This window comes from Caretta caretta, chromosome 26 (assembly GCF_965140235.1).
Source record: "Caretta caretta isolate rCarCar2 chromosome 26, rCarCar1.hap1, whole genome shotgun sequence".
NCBI lineage: Eukaryota > Metazoa > Chordata > Testudines > Cheloniidae > Caretta > Caretta caretta.
The window spans coordinates 455,336-482,203 of NC_134231.1; the positions used below are offsets into that span (position 1 = coordinate 455,336).

General features: G+C 50.4%; 1 protein-coding gene across 6 annotated transcripts in view; it reads left to right on the plus strand.

The window, feature by feature from the left end:
- The first annotated feature begins 2,788 nt into the window (after window positions 1-2,788).
- Window positions 2,789-26,868, plus strand: part of ANK1 (ankyrin 1) — a 131,446-nt gene continuing 107,366 nt past the window's right edge. For 2 of the 6 annotated variants that reach the window (XM_075123388.1, XM_048829440.2), the window contains exon 1: window positions 2,805-3,087. In XM_075123388.1, the coding sequence (XP_074979489.1) occupies window positions 2,962-3,087 (126 nt within the window). In that variant the 5' untranslated portion in view covers window positions 2,805-2,961. Of the gene's footprint in view, window positions 3,088-26,868 lie in introns of all 6 variants that reach the window. The other 4 variants (XM_075123390.1, XM_075123391.1, XM_048829439.2 and 1 more) reach the window with 4 other exon arrangements.

The following is a 26,868-nucleotide window of genomic DNA, read 5'->3' on the forward strand; positions in this document are numbered from 1 at the left end:
TAGAAGTTTGTGCTGCAGTACTGAAAGTTTAGTATTCAAACCCTGCTGATGATGCGTGACTGGGGGTGGTTATGACTGTACATAATAGAATTTCATTTAAAAAACCTTGGAAATTACATACAAGACATATATTAAAAGAAAGTTGTTTCAGATTGCAAAATCAAGCATGCAAAAATTAGGAAATACCAGATACACAGTTATCCATGAAAACTTAATTCAACCTCCATGTGCATATGTATTATGATGCAGTCTTTAATTACGTGATCATATACTGTTTTTTCCCACAGGATCTCTGCCTCATTCAATGTATAGGATGAACGCACAAGGGGCAGAGTTAAGGTTGCCTGGACAACACTGCATCTGGAGTTTCCTAACTTTCAAGTGCTTGACTTTGCAGCCTTCATTAACTTTTATGTTGTATGCAATGTACATACTGCTTTGTGTTGCTATAGAAGGAGTCACAGCTTTATCTAGATTTAAGTGTATCTTTTATCCTTGTGAGCACTGCGCAAATGACACAAGCTGTTCTCCGGAAGCTCCATACACTGATAGCCACATTCCTGTTCTTCACAATCTAGAAGTGCCCTTAAAAGTTCCACTTAACTCATACTGTCAACCCCCCTGCATTCTGAGAACCCTTGAGGCAGGGTCCCTCTTTCTGCTTTTATCCCACCGCCATGTGTGGAGGGGAAGAATCAGCTGGACCTGAAAGTGAAGAGAAATTTGCAGAAGATGCAGCTCCATGCAGGACAATCTATTCTGCCAAGGCATTAAGTTCCCCACAGAAGGCTGAGCCGATGCAGTTTGAATCTCAGTATCATTCTGCACACTCCCAGATTCACTTCCTGCCAGCATGAGCAAGCTGTGAGTAACTGACAGAAATAACCTCTGAGAAACAGCCAGTAACCCAAACTTACCAAGGGCCTTGGCAGGGAAAGGTACCTCTCCAAACACTTGAACTGTTTCCCTTCTTAGTGTTGTTTGTGTCTAGGGTAGGGTGAGACTGTTCCTCTCAGAATGGGCAATGAGTGATGGGGAAGGTATGCGGGCAGTGTAATTGTGTATGACAGTGGCAGGTTTGTGGAGTGTTGGGGAGAGCTGTATGCACTGAGACCAGGGTATGCAGTGCTGGCGTGTCTGACTACCATTGAAGCGTGCATTGCTATATGCAATGTCACCACCATGTTCCTAACCCAAGAGGCTGCCCCAAAAGGTCCATCCCAGGTTTTACATTGATCCTTGCACAGGCTGGGGCAGGACTTTGGGAGCTCAGTCAGTGCACTCTAGATACCCATGCAGTGCAGAGACCATCTGGAAAACTCCTAGCTATGCATCTTTCCATTCCATCAACTCTTCCATAACCATGTGATAGTGAACAGAGGCAGGCAGGCAGGCAGACGAGAACAGGAGGAGAGGTGGTAGTGTTGGAGCGGCCCGGGGTGCAGAGGCCAGGAGTGGGGTGGGTGGCACACGAATGATGGGGAGATAGAGGGAGCGGGAGGCAATGGGGGAACCGGCAGAGAGGCAAGGGGGAGCTGATGGGGAAGCTTTGAGTAGGGGAGTGACAGGTGATTGGGAGCAGAGGTGTCCGCGAGACACTCTCTCTGTTAAGAAGTGAGTCCAGACTGTGGAAAAGTTTGCAAGGCCTTGAGTTAAGGGGCTCCCAGGTCCTGGGGCTGATTGGCTTGGTGACCCATCTCCCTACATGGGGATGCTTGCAGCTGCGAGCTTTGGCAGGTGAGCAGAGGTGAAAACTGCACACGGAACATTTTCCCTAGAGTCGTGGTGGATTCTCTCTCACTGACCATTTTGAAGTCACAAGTGGATGTTTATCTCAAAGGTCTGCTGCAGGAATTATTATGGGGCAGTTCTCTGGCCTGCGTTGTGCGGGAGGTCCGACTAGCTGGTCACAGTGGTCCCTCCTGGCCTTGGAATCTATGAATGGTACGAATGGTGTGACCCATTTGGTGCTCACCCAGGGATCCCAGAAAGCTCCCAGTGGCACTCATTGCCAGGGCTCGTGCTCTGCTGGGTGGCACCTGGCAGGGCAGGAGCCAGCCAGGGACTGCAGTTTACTTTTCTGAGGCTGTGTAGCCAAAGACAGATAGAAACCATGGTTTCTCTCTTCCATTCACAGTCAAGATCCCTCCCCTCCCCTTGCTGCTCAAGAAGGATGCTGCTGAGCCGCACTCTGCTCTGGTACTTGGCACATCCCTTGCAGTCTCTTCTATTTTCCAGGCAGAGATGCTGCCTGTCTCCTGAGCGTGTGCAGTGATTTCCCCGTCGCTCTCCTTGAAAAGAGCTAGAATGTAACCTAGAGAGTGAGCGATGCTGCTGCTGCACGCAGAGTGACTTAGAGGGAGAGAATGGGAGAGATGGGAAAATGTGCCTGCATCAGCAGCATTGCAGTGGTAAAGCCACTGACTGGCTATATGCATGTTAGTGCTTGCAATGCACTGCTCCAGGGAGCCGAGGAGTCAAGATGAAACGCACCAGCCTCCTCTTCTCACTGCCTTTTTATTGTCATCATGCATTAATTGCTGAGAGTTATTTTCCTTCCGGTAGCCAGCTGCCTGCATCTCCCCTGGTGCTGCAGGAGAGACAGTGAGCGGGAGAGAGCGCACCACCGTCCAGGTCTCCTGTCCCACAAGGAGGACTCTGAATGATGTGCCAGGATAGTCAGGCTCTGCTGCAATGGTGCACAGAACCTCTGGAACAGCTGGATTTAGGATTATTAATGCTTCATAAAGGTGCCCTGGACTTCATCTAGCAACTAGCTGGAGGCATCAGCTGCCCTTTCAGGTTTGCAGTCTGCTCTTCACCGTCCCGTCATTACTGGTGTTTTCATCTGGGTCATCAGCATTCCAGCCAGGTGAAGGGACTTTCTCTGTCCGGGAGTGGAGGGTGTCTGGCAGGAAGGGCTGGTGTGAGCTCTGGGGAGGATTCCAGCTGTGACCCACCATGGCTCAGGCAGCCAAGCAGCTGAAGAAGATTAAAGATATCGAGGCTCAGGCTCTGCAGGAGCAAAAGGAGAAGGAAGAATCCAACCGCAAGCGCAGAAATCGCTCCCGGGACCGGAAGAAAAAGGTGAGTGGGGCTGGGGTAGGCAGCTCTCTGCACAGATCCCTGTGTTGTCAGCAGCGGGAGCCGTTTGCCAAGACACAGAGCAACTTTCAAGGGCAGGTATTTGCTGTTTGCCCTGAGAATTCAGGGGATTTACATTCGGTCTCATTCCAAGCCAAGGCTTTCATGATATGCCAGTGACAGATTTGATCTCCAGGGCAGAAACTCTGGCTTGTAGCTTCATGCAGGCACCTGAAAACTGCCATCTGTTGGCAGAACAGAGGGGGCTGGAGACGCGCACTCCCTCCCAATGTAAGCCCTATATGTATAACCTGCCAACCCCCACCTTCCCCCCGCTCTCCGGGTGCTGCCAGCACTCTGCAACCAGACAGAAACAAAAGGGGGCCCATGGCTAAAACCAGGAGAAAAGGATGGGGAGGGATGGTGACACGTCTGACTGGGTTCCTTCTCACATCACCCGAGGGGCGGGAGGGGGAATTCCACCCCAAGGGTCCATCATCCGCTGGCCACAGGCACAGGGATGGGCCTTAGATCAGTGCAGACTGTCTAGCTTTGCCTCCACCAGGCATGCCCGGAAGCCCCGGAGATGTGCCTGGATACAGCTTCTCTTTGAAAAGTTGCCTGCCTGAATCTGCTTGCTGCCTGCCTCCTGTGGGAGAGGGAATGTGGCCCGAGCACTATGCTGCCCCTTGGAAGTATATTTAAATGGGACACCTTGGGGGCTCCACAGAGCTTTTAAAGCAGGGCCCTGGGGTGTCCACCCTGCACAACCGCAGAGAGCAGCAGTGAGGAGAGAGGTAAACTGAGGCGGGAAATCCTAGGGAGAGTTCCTGTGCCATGAGGTCGGGGCTCAGAGACATCCCTGTGCCCCCCTTGTGAGGAGCCATAGCTAGCAGCTTGTCAATAATTGCTCCCAGAAAGGCAGCAGTTCCTGACAGTCTTCCTGCTGAGATGAAAGGGGCAGCCTGGGCTAGCCTGGGCTAACCTGCTCTCCCCTGCGCTGCTGCTTGACTTCAAAGGCCTTCCAGCTGGGCAGCCTCCATCCCACTCTGTATGAGCAGCATGTTGTTGCCTAGGGGCTAGCACAGGCTGCTGGGAATTGGGACTCCTGGGTTCTGCTTCTGGATCTGCCACTGACTCACTTGTGGCTTCCCCTGTGCGTTGCCCATTATAAGGGGCAGGTTGCTCGGCCCTGCCGGATGGATTCAGCAGGGGCTGCTCAGGTTGGTAAAATGCCTGGGGCTCCTCAGGTGCCAGCTGAGGGCAAAGCACCCTTCTTGTTGAGAGACACAAGCTGCCCCGGCTGCAGGGAGAGGTGGTGGTAGTGGGGTGAGAAGCTGGAGCAGGTCGCTAGATAAACACAAGCAAGGTGTAGGCAGAGAGCTCTGCTCCATGGGCAGGTCAGATCCTGTGGCTCCAAAAGAGCCTTGTAATGGGATGCTTGAGACCTGCACAGCCTGGGAAGCAGCGAGCAGGGTCCCCTCGGAGAAAGCAGCAGAGCCCTGGTACTGGAGCATCATGGGAGAGGCTCCCTGCAGCAGCTGGCATTGCCCAGGCAGTTAAAGGGCTCTCCAGGCACCTCTCTGTAGGCAGTAGTTCTTGTGCATGCCTGTCGGGTGGGTGGGAACTGGTTGGCCTGTGGATCTGTGATTACAGTCTTGTGCTAGGCCTCTGAATGGCATCCCTGGTTACCTTCACTAGGTCCCCTTGGAGACCAGGCCAGGTGCAAGGATGTTCTCTGTGCAGGACTTAATGCAAGTCCATCTGCCAAGCAGTGAGTGGCAGCCCTGGGCAGCTGGGAGCACTTAGCTTTTAGGAGGTCAATGGAGGCTTTTATAGCAGACGTGATCTTTGCAGTCTGGAGACCCAAGGGCCCTGTGGTCGGTGGGGGGTGTCTCTCTGGTACTGTGCCCTCTTAAGTGGTAACTGCTTGGTGCATAGACAGGCGGCAGTGCAGTTTACGTTGCCAGAGGGCTGTGAGAGAGGCCTTGGTGCAAATGAGAATTGGAGTCAGGTGATTCTGATATAACAGATGTTACAACATCCATCAGCCCCATCACCAGGATTGGGCCTCTTGTAGCAGCAGCGTGAACAAAGACACAGGTCTGGGTGTCTGATTACAGCTCAGTGGAGCTGGGCTGGAGGCTCCTGGGGTCATTCTGGGTTTCTGGTTCATGCTTGGGGTTTTTGCAGTGTCTGTTTGGGTATCAGGTTCCTGCCTTTTGAGTCTGTACTGGGCTTTCTGGGAGTCTTGGATTTCAGCCTATCTCTCTGCAAGGCCACATCGTTGCCCTCCTTCAAACTCACTTCTGCAGCCAGGCCTACAAAACGGTTGACAATTGGATGTGCTGTGACCATTGCCGGTTATGCTGACCAGTATCATCTCTTGATGTCCCTGTGCTCACCCGTCTGTGTATCCACTTGTCTTTGGGGTGGGGACTGTCTTGTTCTGTGTTTGTAGAGGGCCTAGCAGTGGTGCCTTAGTGTCTTGATACACACATAGTTATTAATGTTAGCATTAGTAATTGAGAGGCAAACTGGAAACACAGGAACTGACGAAGTAGGGCAGACCAATGGTTTGTCTATTTCAGTATCTTGTTCTGACAGCGGCCAGCATCTGATACTTCAGAGGAAGGTGCAGATGTCCCATGAAGAAGTTTCTTCCTAGCCCCTCTCAGAGGTTGCTTTAAGCTCTGGAGCCAGGAGGGTTTTAAATCCTTTAGAATTTCTTTACCTTCTCTGATGTATTGGTGAATATTTTCATTAGCCATATGAGTGTCTAATCCTGTTTGAATCCTGCTAAGTTCTTGGCCTCCCTGATATCCAGTGGCAATGAGTTCCACAAGTCAATCGTGCATTGTCTGAAAAAAGCTTTTCCTTTTCTCAGTACGTTTGTTTCTTCTCAGTTTCATTGTCTATCTCCTTGCTTTTCGTATTATGAGAGAGGGTGAATAGGCGTGCCCAACTGACCTGTTCTATCCCATTCATCATTTTGGGTACCTCTCTTGTGTCACCCCCTTATTCATCTCCTCAAAAGTCCCACCAATTTTTTCAATTTCTTCTCATACCAAAGTCTCTCCAGAACTCTAAAAATGTTGTCACCCCGCCTGGATTCCCTCCCCCCTGCCCTTCTCTCCACATCCTTTTGGAGTTAGGGTGACCATTTCTGAGCACGTGATGCCTGCAGAGGGTGTACCAGGGATTTATACAATGGCATTCTAACATTCTCACTATTATTTTCTGTCCCATTCTATATACAGCCTGACCACAGCTGTGCACTGAGCAGAGGTTTTAGCTGAGCTGTCTGCTAAACAGCTGGGCTGCTCTGAGAGGGTGATTCCAGAGCTGGTGACTTGGGATTTAGGTTGGTATCTTCCTGGGAGTCTGAGTATGGCCCTGGGAGCTGGATTTCCAAGCAGCGTGTTCCATTCACACATTTAGCTGACGTGTTGAACCACTAGACATGTTGATGTCCAGCCAAAGTGCCAGTGGCTTTTCTGCCGGCTTTGCTGACAGACAGGTGTGACACAGAGAGACTGTGAGCAAGGGAAGGTACCAATTAAATAATAAAATCAATTAATCTCCACTGGAGAAGTCACCAAGCACGGATTAATCAGGCTGGCTGGGACAGCTTTCTACTGCTCCTGTCGTACCCCAGATCCAGATTTCCGACAATTCTGTATTTGTAAAACTCATGGGGAGGGCTGGAATATCGAGATAAATGTCTGTCAGATCCTGGTGGCTGGGTCCTGTGGGCGTTCTCTGTATTTGGGCGGCGATTGCCATGGGGCAAGGGGTTAACAGGCAGATTTGTGTTCCCAGCTACTCACTCGGTTCTACAGGTGTTTTCAAGGATTCTGCGTGGACCGTGATAGGCGTGAATGGAAAGACCCCTTCCCTTCATTGCATTTTTACTGTGCCCAGCGGGGAGAGATGCCGTGAGAGGTAAACAGCTCTAAATATGAAATCACCACGGCATTTAGGAAGTATGGGATAGCTCTTGTAGATCTCCTGCCTCTGCTAGTGACTCATGGGAGATGGCTCATGACCCAAATGCAGCCTGTTTTAAATCACCCATTTGTAAGAGTGAAATCAATGTAATGTTTTGGGATGGTTGGTGAGTCAGAGTCTGGTATCTGTGGGTTCAGCCCATACCCGTAGTACCGACAGACTGTTATCAGGCAGGCTTGTTATTGTGGCTGTATGTCAAAAAGAGAACGAATGGAGCGGGCCCCCTTTTCAAGGGCACCCCAGAGGTGATGTGGTGCTCAGCAAACTAGGTGCGTAAAAAGGTACAAATGATGTAATATGACTCTGCACTAACTCTTCCAATCAGATTGGGACCCAGATGTGCATGTCAGCCCTTTATCTAATGTGTGTCTCTGTGAATGAGCTGTGATGCGATCAAACACACGACAGAGAGACAGAGGGCCAGCCGCGCCTGCACCTCATGCTGATGGATAAATGGTTCTGGGTTTCTTGAACTGAGACTCGTTTTTAAAATATTCCATTTATATTTTCAACAAATTGTTCTCCCCGTTAAAAGTTCCTGATGCTGCTGACACCAGAGTCCCATATTGCTGTGGGGAGGGAGCCAAGGGCTCAATCTAAAGAGCAAAAAGAAGCGGCTTTGTCTGAAGTCGGAGAGTAATTGAGCTGCTGGGCCTGTAAGCTCCTTGGGGCAGGAACCTGCCTTTGATGCAGTTTCCGTGAAGCACCTGGTGCCCTTCTGAGTGATATAAAATAAATAATAATCATAGCACTTCAAAGTAAGGGCAGCAGTGCCAATAACATGCAGAAAACCCCTGTACTAAGAGAAATCAGGAATAACAGAATTTCCCAGAGAATCTTTATCAATATTTAAATGATCTCCATTATTAGCTGTTGGGAGGTGACCGTAAAAGACCTTCTTCATTCACCCAGTATGTTCAGAGTGAATTTTTGTTTGGTTGAAGTTAACATGTTATCACATCTATTCCCCTTACTATGTTAAAATAAAGTCTACAGAGAATTTAGTGCTGCAGACATGTTTCAAAGATGACTTTCTGCTCAGTAACCACAGAAAATATAGCTAGAAAAAGAAATGACATCCTCAGAGACAAAAATTCTGTTCGAAGTATCGACATAAAATGTACAAGATCAAAGAAAATATTATTGTTTTAATCACAATATTTAAGAGCGATCCCCTTTGACTCCCAGGTCACCCACATCAGCCTTTCGTTACCAGTCAAGTAACAGTAAGTGTTCAACTAGGTTACTGAGGTCAAGCAGAGGGTGCCGACGGGATTCTGAAATCTCTCTGAATGTGGAACTGACTCAATTTTTTTTCTTAAAGTGGGAAACAAAGATTAGGTTAGCCATTACTGGCCAGTATCCTGCATACACTCTGGTACCAGGCATAAAATATTCTCCTGAGCAAGGGCTCCAGAAAGGGATTTTGTAATTTCCTCCTTATACAAATACTGATTTTATCACCTGTTCCTCTGTGAGGCTTTCTGCAACACAACCCACCTTCGTTTCCAACTAGAGAGAGGCTTAAAAATGTGGAAAAAGAAAAGGAGTACTTGTGGCACCTTAGAGACTAACAAATTTATTTGAGCATAAGCTTTCGTGAGCTACAGCTCACTTCTGAGCTGTAGCTCATGAAAGCTTATGCTCAAATAAATTGGTTAGTCTCTAAGGTGCCACAAGTACTCCTTTTCTTTTTGCGAATACAGACTAACACGGCTGTTACTCTGAAACCTGTAATTAAAAATGTGGGTGCCTAAAACTAGGCCCCTAACTAAGTGGACCGCTTTTTAGAGGTGCTGAGCACTCACAGCTCTCTTGAAGTCTGTGGAACTTCAGTAACATCTGGCTGCATTTTGCCCCGCTTGGCCTAGTTTCTATTTAAGATCCTGTACCTGCAATTCCCTAAGCCCTGTCTCTCCCGTTTGCTTTCAAGTTTGCCCCCAGTTAGCGAGGAGTTGATAGTTAACACAAACAATTCCTCCTTGGTATCTGAGACTCTTCCACCTGTTTTGAAATGGGCAATTCCCAGGAATCGCTGGCAAAGGGAGAGACATACACCACGCTTAGAACATAAAGGGAAGCAGTATGGGCCAGTGGATAGGACATTGCCCTGGGTTCTGTTCCTACATTGGCCACTAACCTGCTGTGTGACCTTGAGCCAGTCACTTCTCCTCTCTGCCTCTTTTTCTCCTCCTGCTCTTTGTCTTATCTACTTAGATGGTAAATTCTTCAGTGCCCATGGATTTGTACAGCCCCCAGCCCAACTGGGTCTCCGTGCGGCTCTCGATGCAAAGGTCAAGGTATTACTAATAAAGCCTCAAAAGAAGCTCACTGCACAAAAATCTACGGAACCCACGCTCCTACTTTTCTGCTTCCAGGATACAAGCAGTGCAGCTTGGGGGCCTGCGGCCGCATTCTAAGCACATGCTATGCTGGCCCCCATATTCTGTGTCATGTCCTTCGTGCAGGCTGCAGCAATAAATGCTTTCAAGAGGTGGCTGATGCAGTTACAACCTGGAAGAAATCGCAGCAGGAGAAACAAAGAGGGACGCAGCAGATAAGGGGGATCAGAGATTGTCAGCTGGGATCTGAAATCGCAGAGATAGAGATAATCTGTTCCATGTGGCAGGAGAAGCCTCTTCCATAACCAAGGATGAGACTCTAGGAAGGAACAGAGCCCCGTCTTCAATAAATGAAGTGAAAGGGGCAGAGGGGAGAGAGACTGGGCTGATGGTTTTCCTCATGTGTAGTACCTCTGTTAAAGCCTCCTGAGGTCAAACGGTGAGTGAAGACTCCAGTCTGAGGTGTGAGAGGTAAGTTGAGGTGAGGCCAGGGGTGCAGGCAGTAGTTGAGAGCTGTGAGGCCAAGGGGGAGGCAGAGAGGTGCTCATTCTTTGCATATGTAAGAAGCTGCATGGGTGGGCGGGGTTGTCCTTTCTGGCCATCGTATAGCTGAAACAGGAGAAGCCAGACACCCCGACAGGATCACTTGGTGAGTGCACGAGTTGCTGGAGCGTGAAGCTGGTGGCTGGAGCTCTGCCAATAAAATGACATTGGACCTGTTCCTGTGTGTGCCTGGATTGACATCTCCCAGGGCAGTCAGCGTGTGCTGGGGCAGAGAAGGCTGTGGAGGAAGCAGCTGCAGTGGCCGAAGCCAGAGGGAATGACTGAGTTGGGGCTGCAGCCTGCTCAGAACACACCCTGCTGTCCCAGAGTGCGGCTGGGCCTTCGACAGTTTACGTGTCCCTCAGTGGATGTTGGGCCTAGTGAAGACAGCCCCTGGGCTGGGTTCTTGTGCCGAGTGGCAGCGGATCCTGCCATGGAGGAGATCTTATTCGCAAGCACCTGGTGCTGATGCCATGTGTGGGGCTGTGATGGTTAGCGGGGCTGCATTCCCTGGTGTGTTTCAGAGAGTGCAGCTGCTTTGCTTCCTTCTCCTCTGCTCCTGCCATGGGGGCCATGGCTGAGATCTTCAGATTTCCCATCGGCTAAACTCCTTCCTGCACTCGCTCTGGGCTGGCACCAATGGGACACCATCAAATGCTGCAGATGGTGAGGCAGGTGAGGTCAGGAGAGGCCTCTCTGAGCTGATAATGTAGCAGTGCGGGTGCCAGGGCACTGGGGTTCCTGCCAGCAACCCCCACCGCCACCACACAACAAACGTACTATTCAGGAGCACTCCCCCCAGTGCAGAGCCGGGGCTCAGACTGGGTCCCAGCCCTGGAGTCCCTGTGCCTGGCTCTGCAAAACCACAATGCTCCCTCCATGCACAAGGGCTCTTGTGAACTGCAGCTGGGTGGCGGCTGTGAGGACAGATGCCAACTCTGGCTTTTACCTCTGCTTATGCACTGGAGAGGTAGGAGAGATTTTCTGTTCTCTGCGAAATGCCCCACCCGAAGCAGAAGGCACTCAGGAGGGCAGACTGGAGTGTAGTGGTATTGTTGTCATTCGTTGTATTGCAGGCCCCCATGTGCTAGGTGCTGTACCAGCACAAAGGACAGGATGTGCCCCGCCACTTGCAGGTAGACAAGACCGACACGCACAGCGAATAGTCCAAAGAACTGAACTTCTTACACTTTCTCCTGTTTCCTCCCTCCCTGCCCTTCCCCTCTGTCCAGCTGCCAGTCAAACTCCACCATGCCTGGCCCCATAGGAGAACAATCAGCCTGACTCTGAGCGGGAAACCAGGAAGGACAACCTGCCCCAGGCTCTGCAAGCCTGAGTGGACTGAGCATCACCTGGGGCCAGTCTCTGGCTGCTGCCGGGGTTGGAGGTTTGACGAGGGCCGTGTGTTTCTGAAATGAACAGGAGCTGCCAGGCTGGATCCAAACAGCGGCCCGTCTTCCCAGTTTCCTCACTCTTGTCCGTAGTGGAGGCATTAAAGGACAGTGCAAGAAGCCCTGTGGCAGCCAGTGAATGAAGGAGCCATTGTTCCCTAAGCTGGCTTTGTGGATGGTGGAAGTAACCGACTGACTGGATATTTACTTTTTGCTTCAGCCTTCCTTCTCTGACGGTTGCTGTGAAAAGGCTTTTTCCTGCCAAGACCTGTGCTCAGGGCTCTGTATTTCTCCGCCTGGGAGCAGCTGATGCCCAGGAGGCACTAGACTTTGCTCTTCCTGTGCAGTGCCGTGGCGCGATGTGTCCCAAACAGGTCAAGGCGTCTTTGTGCTGCAGGTTCTAGTGAGGCCAGTCGCCTGCAGCAGGGTGAATGTTCCAGTCCTGGCAGGTAACTGCAAGAGTCGTGGGTTTGTTTTAAGTAGCATTTCCTTTTAAAGGGTTTAAACTACAGTGCTGGGGGGCAAAGCAAGGCACATGCCGTGATCGAAGCCTAGGCGAGCAGGAGCCAAGTGAGATAAGCAGCAGCGTGAGGAGGGAGCGGATGCGGCTTAGTATTCAGCCACTCTGGGGCACCAATGGCATTCACTCACTACTGTGTGGTTGCTCAGCTGCAGATGCTCCAGACAAAGACCCAGTGGAAGGTCTGCTCTTGGTTACCTGGTGAATTAAGCAGCTTCTGCCTCCATCGCTGGAGGAAAGTGAGTCCCACTTGGGGAGCGGCACAGCTCCCTTGATTGTTCTGCTGGCAGCACATACAAGAATAAGGGCTATGGTCCTTGTCTCCTTAGGAATTAGAAACTAGCAAGCACCCAGGAAGATAAGGTGCTGGAGAGGGTAGTGGGTCCAGGGCTGCTGGAAAGAGACCCCTGCCTGCACCAAGGCCCAGCACTTTGCCTTCCATTTGCTGGTTCTCTCTACCTTGGCTGTTGGGTTTGGCTGCCTCCTTTGGCACAGGGAGCAGCATGTGCCTGCAGCTGAGGTTGAGGCCTTCCTGGCATGCACTTAAGAGCAGCCTGGCTGCTGAAAGCAAGCAGGAAGGGGAATGGGACCAGCTGGCTGCCCCAGGAAGGGCAGGGCTGGGGGCTGCTTCTTGAGACAGCCCCAGTGAGAGCACGGCATGGGCCTGGGAGGTGCTGGGCACAGGCCAGGCTCAGGGCGTGGCTTGAAAAAGGGATAGTTCTGTGATGGGCACCTGCTAGTGTGATGCGAGGAGGGGATTGAGCTGGGTGCTCTGGGCTCGGTGCATTCCCAGAAAGGCTCCCGGTTTGAGCTCTGTGTGAGTGCGACGTGATGAGTGTTGGGGATGTGGCAAGCTCTGTGTCACAGAGGCGCCTGGTAACCTCTGAGGGCAGGATGAGGTGTCTGCCACGATGCTCCTGTGGAGAGGTGGGGTTGGGGGAGATGTGGCACTCACTAGCACAGAGTCCAAAACCTGCCAGACCAGATCCTGCTCAGACCATGTGCGGAATACGGTCATGTGTAAGCTTGGATAGAGCCCAGGCATTAGCTGGATTCTCAAAAGGACTTTGCAAACTAAGGGGCTGTGTTAAGAAATCCTTAATCATTTCTGGCTAACCTAGGTGTGAGCACCAGCACCCAGCAGTGCAACTGCTGCTAGCATCACGCAGTCCCTGGAGGAGTGAGCGCTGGGCTGCAGGTGACTGACCGTGGCTTCAGCCACGGAGTGTTGGTGAACAGGGGTGAGGGGAGGCGAGCCGTAGTGCGTGCGTGTGTGTGTGTGCTGCAGCGGGATGAGCTTGCTGCTATGCAGAGGTGGAGGGGTTGCGGGGAGAAGCAAGCCCTTTTCTCAGATGGACAGGCATGCAAAGGAGTAATGCAAGGTGATGGTAATACTCCAAGCTGCTCTCTCACACTTCTGGGTGAAGCGAGTCCCATCGGGATTCCTGAGGATGACATAGGCTGGTGCACAGCAGGAAGGGTCAGCCCCTCTGACTGGGGAGGCTCAATAAATATGCAGTCTGCGTTTCAGGCTGGGCTGGGGAGTGAAGGGGCTCTGTGTTCTGTGGGGAATGAGGACTTGCTGTGATGCAGTTTATCTGCCGAGTCCTGTACAAATGAAGACGCTGTCAGGAGTAAAGCTAGCACCGGTGCTCAGTTTTATTACCTTCCACTGCAGGCTGGGGCCTATAAAGGGTCCCTGCCCCCCCCCAAGCCAGCTGGTCTCCAGCTCTGTCTCTGAGATGCAGGACTTGCAGGAGGAGACTCGTTCAAACTCACCCTCAACTAAACTGTTTTTCTGATTTCGCACACTGCTGTTCACAGTCACCCTCTGGCCATTTCATTAGGCTGCAATGCTGGTTATAATGGAAGCATCTGGGCTCCCAAGGTCTGTATTATATCCAGTGACTGCATTAAGTACGGGGGGTGGGGGATGGATGGCCAAGAACGGGATGGCATCAGTGTGTGCAGGATGGGAGAGCAGTGTAGAAACTAGACCATGCTCGGTCCTCCTCGGCAGCCATTTTGGTTAAGGAGGCTCGTAGGTATTCAGGACCCATGCTTGGTGCTGTGAGTATTGCGCTGTGCATGGGACACTGGCCTCTTTCAGAGACTCCGTTTGTTCAGAAGATTAACACAGCTTCTGGACAATTATGTAGTAACAGAACCTCACTGCTGTTTGCCTGCTTTCTCCTCCATCCTTGCCCTGCTCTTCACAGCGTGGGTGGTGCCTGGGAAGTGCCCGTTAGAGCCATCACCGCTCTCACAATGCAAACTACATGTGTAACGGCTGTGTTTTACTTAGGAGCGCAGTCTCTTTCCTTGTAACCAGTTGTCTGCAAATGCTGAGGTCTGTTCTAAGTGGAGAGCAGCTTGTCCCGTGCTTCACTCGCCAAGCATTTGAGAGTAGTAAAGGACTGCTTTGAGCAGGGGGTTGGACTAGATGACCTCCTGAGGTCCCTTCCAACCCTGATATTCTATGATTCTATGAAAGGACTAGGAGCCTGCTCCGTTGTCCTTTCCTGACATTTACAGTCAGAAGTGAGCCAGAGTGCACAGGATTGCATGGGGGGCTGGAGGAGAGAGAGGAACCAGCTAGTAGGTAAAACCTGAGCAGAAAATAGGTGTCTGACTGGGAGGGATGTTGGCTCACACCTGACCCCCACCCTGTGGGACTTAGCCAGTGTTTGGGAGGAGGGGGCCCAAGGAGGGGTAGTGATGCCAATCTGCATTGCTGCTATGCAGGCTGTTAAATTATTCAGGTAATAATGGGCTCCAGTATGCGCCTGGTGAGCCTGCCAGAGATGAGGGGATTGGACAGCGAGGGGGAAAATGTCTAAAACCTTGCAGAGTTCAGGAATCTGATTGCGGAGTAATTCCTGGTCCATGGGCAGCACCCATCCCAGCCAGGTGCTTGCCCTTATCCTGCACTCCAGTCAGCAGGGCTAGGATACCAGCCCAGCCCTACCCGCAGACCCTGGTGTCTCATGCTGCAAGGGGGACAAAGGGACATGCTGTGCTCTGAAGGACCCATGTGTGCATGTGCAGGGCTCTCCGTTTGCTGTAGAAAGCTGCCTGCAGGTCACGGCTGCTGCTGCAGAGGCATGGCAGCCGGAGTACAGCTCAGAGGAAGCATTTACAGAATGCTAAAATTAGAAGTTTTGTTTGAATTATGCTACTTTGGTTTAATTGCCTAAGTATGTCAAGGTTCTTCAGAAACCGACCCGCTCTGCCAGCCTGGAGCCCCACAGGGAGCTTGGTGCAGGAATGGGTCAGTTATTAGACAGGCTTCTGGGCTCGCTGCCCCACTTCCATCTAGGCAGCAGCCCTTGCCTGCAGCTCTTGACAAGACCCTGATAACGTCCTGCCCTGGGTAAGATCATTGATGTGAGAAGCTCATGTGGGCACAGAGCTGCAGCGCTTCAATTCTCGCCATGGAGCTCACGGCATCCTGGGGGCTGACAAACACCTCAGTATAATGGGACTGCACAAAGCTCCAGAACATTGTGCAGATTTGCGCTCCCTTTCCGACGCTAAGCCACATAGCATTTTCAGACATAATGCAGCTGGGAGCAGCAGAATTCTAAGTCCCTTTCCATTCAGGGGCCAGGATGCTGGTGGATTTTGCTGAGTGGCAGAAATATGCCCACAAGACCTATAAATCTCATTGTCTCTGCCTGTGCAGAGACTGGGAGAATGGGGGAACTGCCTATTAAATCTGGGGTTTCCAAACAGTCCAGTTCCTGGGATTGTTAGTGAAACACAATCGACAGTAGAACCAAAACACCAGGTATTGAGCAAAGAGTCTGGGGAGGTAGAGGGAAAGAACATAGCAGCAGGGGAGCCTTTAGACAACAGCCAAGGTTTCTATATTTATACAGAGAGATGGGGGGGGGAGAGAGTGAGCGTGTGTCCGGGTCATTGAAAAGGCTTCTGTTTCAGCAGAAAGGTACTGCAGCAAGGCAGTGAGTGGGCATGCAGGTTACTGTCCTTTGCTGCAGTGTGGTGACAGGCCTTGCACAGGACCTGGGGGGAGGGGTTGCACGCGCATGCTAGCCAGGAAATGCAGAGTGCAGAAGGCTGAAACCTCCTGTGCTTGCGTATTGCTGTATGGGCTGTGTTAGGTTGCCCACTGCTCTGTGGTTCCTACAATATTTCTTAGTACTATTATAATCTTGCATCTGTTCAGTGCCTCTCATCCAGAAGAATGGGACCCTGAGGTGTTTTTCAGATAATTTGTGTATCCAGGGATCATTTTATTTCTTTCATGCAGCCACGTCTGCGTAGGAGCACACTGCATCTTTCTCAGCACCTGCAGATTAGAACAAGCAATGAAGAATAGGATAAATCCCAGTGCAAATCTGTCGGCAGGCATGGTGGGGTGAGCTAAGGACGTGGTGGAGATCTATAAAGAAAATATATCGTCCTTCCCTAAGAACTTTGTGTGACGTACATGCTGGGAGGCAGCACAGCTTCCCTCTGCCATGCACATGTGTCACAAAAGGCTCTGGACATCAGAGAGGTTTGTGATTAGTATCTCTAGGTTCTTATACCACATTTATCCCATAGTATTTGGGAGTTCCATGGTATTTGAGGGCTTCAGCCCAGCCGAACAGATGCCTGGATTCAGTGTGTTCTTCCATGGGATGTGGCCCCAGGCATGGCCAGTTATGTGGGTGATTCACTAGGGTGGGGTCCCCTCTACATTCTCATTTCAGGGAAGCTGTGTAGACACACAGGCCCTGTGGTTCTCCCTAGCTGGCTGACACCTCCTGTCACCACACAAGGTCTCCTGACATCTTGGCCTAGAAGAGGCAGACCTGGAGGGTTCTGCTGATTGAGGATAATAGTTGAGGATAATAGTCTGAGCCCACATGCATTGCCATTTAAAACAAACAGCCTGCAGCAAGCCGTCCTTCTTCGGAAGTGCTGCAGTCTGTCCAGTGATGGCCTCGAGCCAGGGTGCTGTGCTGGGAGGGGGAAGAAGGGGGAAGGAGGATTGGTGGTTCATGAGGCTTACTGGGTCCTTCCCTTGCTAGTGTGTGGCTCTGAGTCTTGTTATTTGCCTGGTAGGATGGAGCCCTTGGAGTCCATTGTGCTAACGCAGTGGGCGCTGGACAGTTTTTAAAGTGTTTTATTCACCTGCGAGATGATGCTGGCTCCTTCTGAACGGTCAGGTAAAGCTCTAGCGAGGCACTCTTGGAATGACTGTGTTATCACTTTCCGAGCTAACCCTTGGCCGTGCTACTGGAACAGGCAGCCTATTGCTCTGCAGCATGGCCTGTTCTCGTGGCAATATTGGTGTTTGCATAGAAATACGTTATTGGGGGGCTTCTGTAGCCAAATATAAAACTTGACTGACTCAGCTTGCCAGGCTGTCTGGAATGCTTCACGCACATGGGTGCCAATCTCAGGACAGACTGTTACAAACCAGGGCACAAACTCCTAACTGGCTGTTGTTCTTTAATTAGATTTCACCAGCCAAGTGTCAAGCATGAACTCCTCAAGCACTAGAAAACAGCCTTAACATGGCGTTACAGACAGGCCTCTTGGGCACACCAGTCTGTCTTTCCACCAGGGTGAGCCTGCCTTTGTGACAGATGGTCACTTACACCAAAAATCACAGTGCTGTTCGGGTAACTCCCAGTCCGAAGGACTAGTCACTTACCCCAGGTCAGTTGCACTTCAGATCACACACCAAAGACAGTGTTTGTAGCCAATCCTGTAATAAACTAACTAAAGATTCACTAACTAAGAAAAGGAAACGAGTTATTTTTAAGGTTAAAGCAGGTAAACATACACACACCAGTGAGTAACAGTCTAAGGTTCTAAATGACAACAGAAGCTGCTGTAATGAGCAAGCTGTATATGTCCTTAGCTGTATATGTCCAAGCTGTATATGTCCCTAAGCTAAGCAGCTGGGGATCCCTTGCTTATGCTTAGAAATATTTCCCTCTCCAAATTCCAAGCAGCATAGTGATGACAATTTCTTCTTGACAGGAATTTTTATTCCCTTCCCCCAGAGTTCAAGCTATGAAGGGACGAGCATTTGTGCACATCCCCTCTTCAGGGGTGTGGGGAAAACAATCAACAAAGTCTTCTGTCCACTTATGTTCCACAATGGTTTGTCTGGAGTCTATAGGCCTTCTTTTGTTGGGCAGGAAATGGCACCTCTTGTGGTAAACTAGGATTCCACACTTGGCAATGCTTCTCTCCTGACTGTGGGGAGAGAGTTGCATTGCAAACACTTAAACATTACCTTATCACATGGGGCACAGAGATTATAAGTGTATTGATGCCTGCAGCAACTCACAAAGATTTCCTAAAGGCCAAATACTGAACACATCTCTCTAACTCTGACTATTTTAACAACACTAACACACACGTGAGTCACACTGGCTTCCAGCTATGCATGTGACAGTGTTAAGTAAGGCCTAGGGACCTTGTCAGGAGCTGGCCCCTGCTCTGCCAGCATCACACAGACATTTAAAATGCAGAGCCCTGAACATGCGCTAGTTCCCATTTGGTCCTGTTGTCCTTTACAACAGTGTGTAAAATGAAGCTGTTTCTGAATTACTCAAGTTCCAAAGTCTCGGAAATGACTAGCCTTTTGGACACCTGAGAAAGACTAAACTGGTTGGGGGAAATGATGTTTAGAAACACAACTTGCTACCAGACTAAGACAGTGAGAACAGGTTCCAACAAGAGGCAAATTCCTACAACTGAGATGCGCTTCCTCTTGCAGATCTGACATAGGGATCACAATGATGGGGCAGACTAATGGGCCAGCTTGGGCTATGTCATGCTTCTATCAGTAGTTTTTGTGAGGTGCTTCAGAAGAGAGCAGGGAAACCCTATAACCCATCTATTTATCTGTGTATGGGGAGTGTCCTTCCTCAGCCTTGCTGGGGATCAGTGGTGCCTGCAGCCTGCTGACTGAGAGCTCTGGTTGTATTCAGGCTAAGGGCACTGCAGAGTCTTGTGCTTATACACATCTAAGCCCTTTCTAGGTTCATGCTGTACTATTTGCCTCAGTAATATCCTTCTGCAGTGAGTTCCATGGGTTTAGTTGGGGTGCAAAACTTGAACAGTATCCTTAGCTGAGCTTGCAGAACTCTGTCATTCAGTTTCTCCCATTCTGCTCATTCTTGTCTCTGCCTGATTAACCTCATGGTAAGGCAAAGTATTCCAGTTTAACTGGGTGGGACCAATGGCAGGGTGCTACTCTAGATAAAGCTCCCATGCTGTGACAGAGCTAGGCTTTCTGACCATCAGTCCCTTTTGCAAGGCTCATCTTCCGAGGCTTTCCCTCGCAGGGAAATGGATTAGAGGAACGTTTTCTATAGTGGATAGGTAAGTTTGGGGCTGTATGGGTGGGCTGCAGAGTTTAGATGGCTATGAAGCCTGTTAAAGTCATGGTGCAAGTTCTTACAGATGGGAATGTGTTAAAGAGAAATAAGTCAGTGAACCGCGGCGTCAGTGCCCAACCTGCCAGACCACAAGGAAGAGGGGCTCCATGTAGGCTGTAGCACAGACAAGAATCCCCTCTCCTGCCTTGTGCCAGTGACCACGGCACCAGCACACAAACCACTGGCACTAATTGCCACACGTAGGCCAGATGCTTCACTGGCCACAGAGACTGGGAACTCTCCTGGTTCCCTAGAGGGCATCCTGGCGGAACAGGAGCTGCAGCAAGCACTAGTCTGAGCTCCTGCCTTTCCGTGCTGCTGATGCTGGAAGGGCATCCTGTGTAGCTGATGAGGGGTAGCACAAATACCCAATGGAAGCAGGCCTTTGCTTAGATCCAGTAGAGATATTGGCTAGGACTGTGCTCTGCTTCCCAGCCTTCTGTACTGAGTTGTCTCTGTGTTAGCTTCTTTGACGTGGGGCTTAATGCAGCTCTGGAGTAAGTGGCCCAAGAGAATAAGTAGGAGTTGTGCTGCCTGTATCAGGGCTGGATTTGGCCCATGGTCCGTAATCCCCTAAGCAAGTCTTTCAGATTCTTCCTAATAGGCTCAGTCCTGCCAGCGGTGACACTGGCTTGCTGGTTCAAGCCATAACTTCTCACTGATGCCTGGCGTGGCTGCTTTCTCCACAAGCTGACTGGACTCCTCTCCAGGCTGGCACATAACACAACATTCCCATAAAGCAACAACACAGTGGTCAACAGACTGAGCTGTTTTCTGTGTGTGCTGGTGGAACATACAGGTTGTTACCACCACTTTCAGACTTCTGCAGCACTGAGATTGCAGTAGGAGCAGCTGCAGTATCACAGGATGCGGGAAGGTGTAAAATGCCTGCCGGGCACTGGTACCCAGATTCACCTGGGACTTATCCCCATGAACAGCCAGAGTATGCTTCTCAAATGTACCAACCCGTGCCTTCAAGACAGCGGTGATTTGATAGGGAAGGGCAGTTTCAAAGGCATGTAAGCAAGGGAGCAACCCTCCTTATTGCCAAGATGTTTGACTTTAATATGGTTACCTGCTTTTTTTTCATTGCTGGAACATGGAATGAACAAGGATTCCCCCCAGCCAGTGCTGTTAGCAAGGCAGCATGGTGGCAGGTGTTCTCACCATCTTTCGACCAGCGCCTGCCAAGGGATCTTATGTCAGCAGCACAGGGGGCAGAGTGAGGAACTCATTCTGCCACTCCCTGGGCTGCTACCTGCGCTTTGGGTAAGAGAGGACTTCAGGGAGGATCCTTGGTGTTGTTTGCTAGCACGACACTCACCTTGAGATAGCATCCTGGAGAGAGAGGACTGGACAGGAGCTGAAGGGACAAGCTAGCCTGAGCAGCAGCCATGACAGCAAAATAACCTATCTCTAAAAGAGAACAGGGCAGGGAAGCTCAAGCAAGTGAACCAGAGAGATGGAATCTTGGTCAAAGCAGAGTCCTGCTCTGGGCAGCCACAATCTAGCATTTCTCCAAGCACCGGAGTTCAGACCTGGGTGATTCCAGTCTGAGGGCAGGAAGCAGCCAGAGCTGTGGAGTGCTCAGAAACTGCCAGTGTAATTGGCATGGAGGCACCAAATATGTGCAGTGCACGTTCCTTTGGAGCAGACTCGCTCTCCTCTTGCCACCTGGGGGTGGCAGCTGCCTGGTTCCATACGTATCTCATGCTGCTCCCAGCAGTCTGTGCACTGTCGAGTGTGCAGAGAAAAGGGTGAGATCAATGGGAGTTTTGCAGCAGGCCCTGGGCCAGGAGTTCCAGGCAGAGTAGGCCACGTATGGTGCACTGCTCTCTGTATATGACACTGATGGGATCAGTGCCTGAGCCTGAAAAGTGCCCAGTGCCTCATGGGAGGTACTGAGCGTTCTCATGGAAGTCAGCGAAGGAGCTCGTCATCTGGCAGGGCTGGGTCTCTAGCTCAGCAAGGAGCATCGTGTGCTGGGATGGAGCTGTAATCTCCCTGAACCTCAGCGGTGTTTCCATGGTGGTTAGATGCAATCTGGAAATTCTGTGCAGGTTGTGGGATGTCAACAAATGTATGATGTTGCCCTGGGTTGGGCAAAGTTTGGGTGCCCTGCACTAAGGCATAAGTCTATAGTTTGTTAAACTAGGCCACTCCTGATAGATCATACAGGGAAAAAGGGGGATAGCTGGTGCAGGAGAGAGCTTTGGGGCTCCTTCCTGAGTTTTCGATTTAATGCTCTTGTGCAGACATGAGAGAAGCCTGAAGCAGGTAATGTGCTTTTTGTCCTCTTGCTTATAGCTACAGCCACTGCCATTAACTCCCTGCCCCTTTCTAGCCAGCAGCTGCTTCCTGCGAGGCACCACTCCTAGCCAGCAGAGGGTTATTAGGATAGAATTCTATTTGCTTAGTGATTACAAGGGAAACAAAAATTCCCAAAACATATCCATCTGGCATGTTTATGCTTAAATGAAAACATGGATACAGGAGATACGAAAACCACTGATGTCAATGGGAGCTGCTGGGTCAGTGCTGAGCTTTAGAGCAGTTTGGTTCGTGCCTAGGTATGGCTTTAGGAGCCTACTTCCGAAATGTGTATATATAAACGTGTGTGTTTGTGGAGGCTGTGGAAACTATACACTCGTGTATATGCATCTGATGTGTGTATTTATAGAGGCTGTGTGTTGAACGGTGTAGAGAAGAGGGATAGGAATTATTTAGGTTTATCCTAAGGGCCATCACTAGGTAAGGGGAAGAAATTAAAGAAAGGGAAATCAACACTGAGCACATGCACATATTTTAACCGTGGAGCAGGTGCTGAATGGAAGGGCTCAGATCCTCATAACTGGTATCATTTAGGAATGAGCAAAATGTAGAATACATTAAAATGTTTGAAGTGTCTGCAGGAGCCCCGGATGTATAAAACTCTCCCTATAAGTGTGCTCAGATTATGGCTTGATCGAAGGTTCACTGTTCACTTAGTATATTTCACACAAGCTGCTAACGTTACACATTGGAGAAGCAGGGTTACAAGATTGTCTGTCCAGCCATAACCTATGTATTCATTAAACCTTGACGGCAAACCAAATCAAACAGTTGGGAAATTAATTCTGTGGTAACTGAAGAGCTGTGTCTGCAAACTGCAAGATGTTAGCTACTGTTCTGATTCTAAACCCTATGACAAAGCAGCAGGAGACCCAGGTTCGGTCTCCACTACCAACTTATGTAGGGATAGCAGCGTCGCTCAGCGACATAGTTCTACTGACCCAATCCCCGCTGCAGAGAGAGTTCTGTCAACAGAGGGCTGCTCCCATCAACATAGCTACTGCCTCTCGGGGAGGCGGCGTACCTACGTTGTCTCCCACCGGCGTTGGTGGCGTCTTCGGTAAGTGCTGCTGTTGCACCGGTGCAGCTGTGCCACGGCAGCGCTGTGGGCATCGACAAGCTCTCAGTCTCCTTTCCTTCACAGAAGCATTACCAAGAGTATCTTGTTCCAAAGCATGAAGCACGGTCAGCAGAAGGCTCAGTAATGCCAGTAGTAACTAAACTTGTGTATTTCCCCCTCCGCTTCTCAGTGTGAGTGTCCTAGTGAGATGTGTGTCGCGTCCCTTCCCTGAGCTGCCAGGTTGCTGGGCTGAGCGATTGGCTTCCCCTTTTCCTTTAAAAGGAATTCAAAGGAACGCAAAGGTTGAGTGACTGGGTTCGATTGGTAAGTTAATTCTATTTGCAGGTATAAACACACACAGCCTTTATTGCATAATAAGGATGCTCAGTCCCTTCCCTGTCCTCAGTTAAAGGGCAACGTTACCTTCCTATTCAGAAACATTAAAAGACACGGTCAAAGGGTTTGGCTTAAAATGTGATTTGTGGCTGTGTGGATGAGCTTTGAAACCAAAGCCCTGCCCAGTGGGGTTATCAGAGCTCCTGTGGTGCTTTCCCCCTTTAACTCTGCTGCTTTGGTCAAACTCCACCCCAGGTAATTCTATTCTGCCTCCTTCATTCCCTCTGGAGTTTTCACTGGAGACTGGTTTATTGAATTTCTCTGTGGTGTTTCTGTGGGATGTTTGAAGGCTATTTCTTCTTAGTCCAGAGGTGGCTGCTTTAGTTCAAGCACGGGGTAAATGATCCTTAGCCTGTGCTTTGTAAGAGGGCTGAGTCTTTAGGCTGTGTGGATGAATGCAGCGATAGATATGGCAGAGGTTAGTATATGTGAGTTTTCTCTTGCTCCATTTCTGGTTTCCGTGGCTCATATTTTAAAGTTAATTTTGGCAGCATTTAGAATAAGGATCTTGCTTAGGAATATTTTTAAAATTGAAATAAATAAATGATTGCCCCTCCTTGCCCCTCTGTCACAGGCTGTATGGATCATCCCAGCCTAACCCAGCATGTTAGAGTGGGGAGGGGTGAGGGTGGTTCATGGATCAATGTCTGCTAATGTTTCTTGGGGCTGACAGCTTTGGTTTCACACAGGGCCTTGGGGAATCCTGGAGTTAAATGCTACATGAGAATTTGGCTTTGAAGGCAAGCAGCTGTGCAGGCCTTTTAAGCTTGAAGGTGTTTGCGTAGCACGGGGGCTCTCTGTAGAGCTGTATCTTGCTCTTTGGAGAGGAGATCAAACTGCCTGCTTTTCCTGGGGCTTTCAGAGCCTGTTTGTCACTTGGGATCCTTCCTCCTCCTCCCTGCTGCAATGGGAGACAGAGGCAGGTCCACACCACGTGCTGCCTGGCATTGCTGGCGCCCCCCTTGGCTTGCATTGACTCCTCTGGAGCAGGTGCCCTGGCGGAGCCCCACCCCCGGAGCGGCGCCCCACCCCCGGAGCGGCGCAGCCGTCGCAGTGTGAATTTGAAGTAACACCATTTTGTCATTTCTGAATCACATAATGGTGGATTTTTTAGCAATAACCCAGGTTGGCCTGCAAGCCCAGCTTGTCGGGTGCTCCATACTAACCCGCCGAGGGGTGCGCTGGAGTGCAGGCCCCAGAGTGCTCCATGCAACGGGCCTGCTCGGGGAGGCAGGGAGGGGCTGCCTGTGGGTAGGTATTTGCTGCTCTGGGGGACCACCCCTGTCAGCAGGAAGGGCAGGTGCATCCTCATGGCTGCCAGCCTTCAGTGCCATTTGACACGCTTTAAACGGCTCATCACATCAAAGGCTGGTAAATCCCCGCTCTGGCGTTGCCATGACAGCGACAGCAGCTCACAGGACTTTCATGTTTCTCAAGCAGGATTCTGTAGCCCTGGCTCCTTGGGGCAGGGTGGCTGCCCTCCCCATGCAAGCCCTGTGCCAGCATCTCTGCTAAGCTGTGTTGCAATGGCGCCTCCGGCTGGTATGCACTGCACACTCGGCAGTGTCTGGTGCATGGAGAGCCCTGTCATCATGAGGTGTGCTCCAGGGCTCCCCCTCCTTCCATGTCTGCTCCCAGCTGGGGACAGGGCTCCGTGTGCGAGGACAGAGCCTTTAATTGCTTTCTGTGTGAGCCCCTTTGAGGTCCTGGGGCGACAGGTGCTGTGCACATGCCATACATTAGCGTTACTACAGCAGAGATACTGATATGCCTGTTCCTGGTAATACGGATATTACTGTTACCTCCAGCTCATTGAAACTCTGTGTTTGCTTGGACCAATTCCAGACCCTCACTCTCCTCTGTTGTAACTGCCACTGGGAATTCAGTATGCCCTAGCAAAATCTCTTGTGGGTGCTTCTGGCACCCATAGCTAATCACCTCCAAGGGGATATGGGGATATGCACACCGACCTGACCTAATCAGAAACCCTACACACCCGTCCCCTGGGATAGCCGTGGTGAGCTGCTTAGCAGGCCCTTTAGTCTGAGTGGGATGCACTCTTTGGGAGAGCAATGGTGTGCTCCATGTTCAGCTCCTGTTTCCCGGTGTTTCTTGTAATCAGCCGTCAGTTACATCTGCTGGCACATTGGTGTCAGAAATCATTTATGGCTGTCAGGAGATACAGCAGTATCACCAGGTATCATGTGTCTCACCATTGTTCACAGGAGTTACAGGGTAGTTACCATGAAGTTTCTGTGAATAACTAGAATTAATTACAAACCTGTCTGCTCTGGCTCGTCACTGATACTGTGTGCACAAGATACTAACTTCCCCTGCTTCTGTAGAGAAGTGTTTCTGGGTCCAAATTCATATACAACTTTATTTTATAGAGACCAGGCTTTCAATTCAGACAAATAAAGACTTCTTGCCCGTCCCTGCTCCTGTACTTACCAGATCAGTATTAAACAGGAGGCACAAATTTTTAGTTTACTCTAATATCCATTTAAAAATTATCAAAAATCAAATAACTTGATTCCTGGCTTCCTGCAGGCTGGAATTGCAAAGAATGAGGAGGCAGTTAGGTGCCTATTTGCAAAACTGACTTTGTGTGCCTTACTCTCTCAGCTCCTCTGAAACTCCCAGCCTTAGCAGATATAGACTGTTGCCTTTTTCCATTTCCCCAGGGGGATTGGCTATGTCTCTTTTCCCTGGCACCCTTCTTCACTTCTCAGCTCCCCTCTTGTTTTTGCAGCGTTATTCTCCTCTCTGCCTTCCCTGCTTTATTCTACAATCTCTTCCATGAGTCCTTTTTCTTTTTCTGGGTGTGTCTCCTGCAGCTGGAGGTGGGATTGCAGCATATCCGTGCTAGCTTTAATCTGGCTAGCAAGGCTAAAAATAGCAGTGAAGACGAGATGGCACAGGCCCCAGCACAGGCTAGCAATGCGGGTACGTGCTCAAGGTCCTGGGCAGGTGTGTAGAGCCCACTCTGAAGCCATGCCGCTGCATGCCGCTGCCTCTCCATGTTCTCTTCAGAGCTAGATTAAAGCTAGCACAAGTGTCCCTACCCAAGCTGCAGTCACACCTGTAGACACACAAGTGTAGACATACCATTCTTCAGGAGTTTCTTTTTGGTCTGGTTTACACTAGGGTTCATAATGGAGGAAGCGGTAGTAGAGAGAAGGTGTCAGCAGCTGCTGGAATATTAACCGCTGTGTTATGAAGACCTGGACAACACTGTGCGTAAAATCCCAATGCCCCCTGGAGTCCTGTCTATACTAGGGCTCCTACGATTGCTGCCAGCGGTGGGTACCCAGAAATATTGTAGATTCTGATGCTGAATTACATGCCTAATCTGTGGTGCTGGCTGCATGGAACCTAGTGCCATGAGCCTGGTCTGGGGCTTCTCACTGGGATAGGATGGCCAAAGCAGACACAGGCCAGGAGACCTACACAGGACACTTTGAGACCACCGGCTTGGGGAGGTGGACCACCGACATCAATGGAAAACCCCTCCCATCGCTGCAGGAAGCATTTAAGCTCTGGTCTACGGCAGCATAGCTGCATGGTGCTGCTGTGGTGCCTATAGTGTAGATATGCCCCCGGGCTTTGCTGGTAGGCATGTCTCTTGCTGTGTTTTCTACATCGTAAATGCTTGAGCCTGGCTGCTGATTGCAGCTCTCTGGGCACAGGCCTTTCCGCAGGCTGCTTCTCCTTGTCCACGTTTTCACAACTGCAGATCAGCTCTTTCCCCTCCTTCCTTCTGCCTTTCCCAGACTCCGGC